The sequence below is a fragment of the Eucyclogobius newberryi genome, unplaced genomic scaffold (genome assembly GCF_026437365.1).
Source record: "Eucyclogobius newberryi isolate DKJ021-1_F unplaced genomic scaffold, fEucNew1.0.hap1 SCAF_7, whole genome shotgun sequence".
Lineage (NCBI taxonomy): Eukaryota > Metazoa > Chordata > Actinopteri > Gobiiformes > Gobiidae > Eucyclogobius > Eucyclogobius newberryi.
Window position 1 is genome coordinate 32794710 of NW_027316389.1, and position 5000 is coordinate 32799709.

A 5000-nucleotide genomic window follows, 5' to 3' on the forward strand; every position below is an offset into this window, starting at 1 on the left:
TCAGCAGTCCTCTCAACAGTCCCCTCAGCAGTCCTCTCAGCAGTCCCCTCAGCAGTCCTCTCAGCAGTCCCCTCAGCAGTCCTCTCAGCAGTCCTCTCAACAGTCCTCTCAGCAGTCCTCTCAGCAGTCCCCTCAACAGTCCTCTCAGCAGTCCCCTCAGCAGTCCTCTCAGCAGTCCCCTCAGCAGTCCCCTCAGCAGTCCTCTCAGCAGTCCCCTCAGCAGTCCCCTCAGCAGTCCTCTCAGCAGTCCCCTCAACAGTCCCCTCAGCAGTCCTCTCAGCAGTCCCCTCAACAGTCCCCTCAGCAGTCCTCTCAGCAGTCCCCTCAGCAGTCCTCTCAGCAGTCCTCTCAACAGTCCTCTCAGCAGTCCCCTCAGCAGTCCTCTCAGCAGTCCTCTCAACAGTCCTCTCAGATGTCCTCTCAGCAGTCCTCTCAACAGTCCTCTCAGCAGTCCCCTCAGCAGTCCTCTCAGCAGTCCCTCAGCAGTCCCCTCAGCAGTCCCCTCAGCAGTCCTCTCAGCAGTCCTCTCAGCAGTCCTCTCAACAGTCCCCTCAGCAGTCCTCTCAACAGTCCCCTCAGCAGTCCTCTCAGATGTCCTCTCAGCAGTCCCCTCAGCAGTCCTCTCAGCAGTCCCCTCAGCAGTCCTCTCAGCAGTCCCCTCAGCAGTCCTCTCAGCAGTCCTCTCAGCAGTCCTCTCAGCAGTCCTCTCAGCAGTCCCCTCAGCAGTCCTCTCAACAGTCCCCTCAGCAGTCCCCTCAGCAGTCCTCTCAGCAGTCCTCTCAGCAGTCCCCTCAGCAGTCCCCTCAGCAGTCCTCTCAGCAGTCCTCTCAGCAGTCCCCTCAGCAGTCCTCTCAGCAGTCCCCTCAGCAGTCCTCTCAGCAGTCCCCTCAGCAGTCCCCTCAGCAGTCTCTCCATCAGCGGGTGTTTTCCTCTGAGGTGCAGCCGGCCTGTTGAACCGCAGCGGCACAGGACAAGGCCACTCAGATGATGGGGTGTTGGACAGGCACTTGCAGGACGGTGCCGATGGGCCGGCTGCTGACCGGCCAAGCTAATTTCACACTCCCTTGGTAGCCATAATGCCCACAGAGTTACTACGGGCGTAAACACAAGGTCAAAGAGAGACACGCGGAGAGAGAAGTGACACCACACTCCAACTGAGCCTGCTGTTGTGTAACTGTCATGTCCAGCACAGTGAACTGGGACAGGTTTTGGATGTATTTTGCAATGCACATGATATAATGCATAATATCTAAATAATGTAGTCAATTATATCATTATTAGAGGAAACATTCATGATAACTGAAAGTAAAACATGTGAGGAACACTATATTGTTCACTTTCAATTGCAGGTGGGATATATATAAAACACTGGATAATATAGCAACAGTTGTTTTGAGATATGTATAATTAGAACATTTTATCATATAGATATTATGTCAAGATATGTCAAGTGGAATCTCCCAAACAAAAAACTAATGTGATGTTTCTGGAACCTCATTAAGACACACATTAGAACATTCCTGATGCTTTGATGCATTTGGTTATTTTATTATTAACCTTTATTCAACCAGGGATAAAAAATAAACTTTTTTCAAAGGAGACTTGGGAAATTATTAGGCACATCTAACACCTTTAACAAGAAATATTGAATAAACAGCATTTAAAAGCACCGCCTTGGATTCTTGATCTCTGTTCCTCAAAATACTGCGTTTTCATTTCGTTATTGAGACGCAAATTGCTTTCATCCCCATTTATATCAAGTTTAGTTTACATATTCAAATGTAAATATTCTGTATAGTTATAAGTTATATTGTAAAAGGTCTTAATAGTTCTTAACAAAGACAATTATGATTTTATCCTTCTAAAGATCGTCAAATGCTTACATTAAAACGTTAATCAATTCATGTGGAAAGACTCAAATTGTTCTGGTTAATCAGGCTAAGGCTAACCACAGAGCAAACTGCACACGAACACACACAATGATGTATAATTACTGTTGTAAGTTGTTGCCTACACCTCTGTGGGGTTCAAATCATAAATATGAACACAAACACACCCACTCAGCCAGAGCGATGCGATGGGGAAACCGCCGAGCGTCTGTATATGCCTGTGATTTAATAAGAACCACTGCTTGATGTGTGACTACGACGCCTCAGATGGAAAAAGGGCGGAGGGAGAGAGTGGATTTCAGATGGATGGAACACACTGACAGCGGCGTATTAGAGGAGGAGGGGGGGTGTTGTCGTAATGCAATTCCCTTGTCAGACATCTGACTGCAGCGCTCTCACAAACACAGAAATCACATCAGGTGTACTACACAAACCGCACGCCTGACATATGAGCACAATCAAACAGCTTAGCAAAGCCTGTGTCGCGAAACCACTTCCACCCGCCGCCACGAGATGTGATCAGAGCACTGCTTTACTGAGCAGTTTGTCTAATGGCCACGACTGCAAGGAAAGAGTTATAGCAGCACAAGAGCATCTGTAGATTTATGCTTCTATCCAGAAACAGGCCGGCCGCAGCTGAAGGCCCGTCTGCTCAAATCACTCAAATCGCTAATTTCTGAAAGCTTCCTCAGTCGGGCTGTTGCATCGGCGAGCGCTGACATACTTGTACTCAGTCAGTCGCCATGGGGATAATTATAACCCCCAAAGGTGTAAGTCCAGCATACGCTTAGGAATCGCTTTTAATATTAATTGGTCGGACAATATATACATATATAGCATTTACGCTACGCTTTGCTCAAATTAGGTTTGAGCAAGAAAACGCCGGACAAAGGCGTATAATGTCAAAATAAACTTCTGGTGCCCTTTCAAAATAATCTTAAAACATGACAGTCACCTAAACAACAGAGGATTTTAGGGAGTGACTCATAATTGAAGAGAAGAAGAAAAATAAGACATCAAACATTCATTTTTCAAGGAACTCTTAATGTGCACATGGGTTAACATGGAGACGGACACACATTCACTCTCACATTCATTCACAAATATGTAAGCTATACAAAACGGTTTAGTGTTCAAACAGTGAGAAGATCCACAGACTCTCTGTGTACCAGAGGCTCTGACGTCTCTGGTGTAAAAAAGAAAAAAGTAGCAGAAAAGTAGCTACTTTTCCTGCAGCCTAAACAGACTGAGAAACTGTCATCACAAAAAGCATTGCTCGCTCTAATTGACCAGAACTCAGAGAATACTAGATCGTGGTTTCAAACAAATGAAATCAGCTTCAATGCCACACTGTGGAACATTCCAGGCCCAACAATAACGTCTCCATGCAGGCGGAGAAGCAGAAAGGTTACACAGTGAAACAGAAAATCAAACAGAGAGTAGCACAGCAGACCTGAGCCTCCCTCGCTGGCTGTGTCCGTGGGGGTATCCGTGGCTGTGGGACCTCCGGGGGACCGGCCTGTCATCGTCGTGTGTGTGGTGCAGAGAGGGCGAGCGCGAGTGGGACGATCTGGAGCTGCCCGTGCTCTGGAGGCTGCTGTCAGGCATGTCACCATGACGGCTCTGGGACACACAGGGGACATTCAGCACTCAAGTCAAACAGCTTCAAACAAGAGGCATTTGATGATTTCTTACTAAAGTACTACTTTCAACTTTAAATAATACACCTTTCTATACCCTGCATGTATGTAGAGTATGTATAATGTGTAAGTCAATCATGTTCTGCTCTTTTATTTCCCATTTTAATGTTTGGGGGAGCGAAGTCATTTGACACAGTAGAAGTGCTACTGTAACCAGGGATGTCACCATTATTTGGTTAATCAAGGTCAATCAAGGACAATATTAGAAGCAAAATTAAGTGGTTTTATTCAATCAATAATAATAATATATTCATGTTGTTCATGTGGCCCAAAGTTCAGAGACAGTTTCAATATCAAAGATGAAAATTAACTGTTTGCATTAATGAGGTTCTCTATTTAACATACAAAACATAAATAAATCTTATGAAATACTAAAACACATACAGAATGTATGTCGACAATTGCTTATTAAAGGAGACATATTATATATTTCCCCCCCAGTTATTTGGTATTGAACTATAACATAAGTAGATCATCACTTTGGATTTTGTTCCATTTTCTTTTTTTAAACTGTAATATTGATTTTAAAAAACCTGCTTAAAATTAGAACCAGGTCCATTGACTTACTCCAAACTGCAGAACAGATAAGCCCCGCCTCTTTATGGTGACATTTCACCGTAACAAACGGATTGTATTTTACATGTTTTTATTTTTGAAAAGTGCTTATGTGACATTTTAAAACTCAACATGTATTAACGTCTTCAGTTTTCAGTGATAATGATAATAATGAATTATTGATGAAACACCGTTGTAACAAGGTTAAAATCTCATTTAAGTTGATTTAGCATAATTTGTCTTCTTCAAGAGTTGAAAATGAGCGCTCACATCTTTTCAAATGGAGAAAATGAAAGTGTGTCTAAATGAAATAGAGAAAGATATATTTTAGACAGGCAAACCCCATCATAGCGAGGTCCCAAAAGTTGATTTCACATGCTCCACGTGTCTCTCAACACCTCCATGCACATTCTCTCACCTCTCCAAGGCTACTGTGGTGCTGGCTGAAAGCGGGCAGACTGCGCAGGGAGGGGACAGGGGAGTGACCCTGACGCCAACGGGCCTCTCGGGGGACGTGGATGTGCTCAATGTGATGGTCTCCGTTCAGATTGTTGTCACTGGCGGAGCGGAGCAGGGAGCGTGGAGAGGGCAGCGGGCCGGGCAGTGCACGTCTGCGGGTCGTGTAGGACGGGGTCTCCCTGAAAGGCACTGGGGAGGAACAGACACATGTAAGTCCTCACAGAGACACCCTGAACGAGGACATTCAAATGGAAACAGGGGTACACTTTGATGCTTTTTGGAGATAATAACAGGGATAACAATCTGAAAGGTTTATGAAAATATGAGAAATAGAGCTGTAAGAAATTTAAATAACAATTTAAAGAGCATTTGACAGGTTCTCGTGTTTTTCTTATTA

At 44.7% G+C, this 5000-nt stretch overlaps 2 protein-coding genes across 3 annotated transcripts in view; one reads left to right on the plus strand and one right to left on the minus strand.

Annotated features, from left to right (window-relative positions):
* The window catches only part of rabl2 (RAB, member of RAS oncogene family-like 2), a 321019-nt gene that overhangs the window by 107958 nt on the left and 208061 nt on the right, over positions 1 to 5000 (plus strand). The gene's annotated exons all lie outside the window — the stretch shown is intronic.
* Positions 1 to 5000, minus strand: part of shank3a (SH3 and multiple ankyrin repeat domains 3a) — a 273592-nt gene that overhangs the window by 97277 nt on the left and 171315 nt on the right. For both annotated transcript variants that reach the window (XM_072435297.1, XM_072435296.1), the window contains exons 11-12: positions 4563 to 4792; positions 3343 to 3512 (exon numbers count right to left, since the gene is read on the minus strand). In XM_072435297.1, coding sequence (XP_072291398.1) covers positions 3343 to 3512; positions 4563 to 4792 — 400 coding nt within the window. The remainder of the gene's footprint in view (positions 1 to 3342; positions 3513 to 4562; positions 4793 to 5000) is intronic.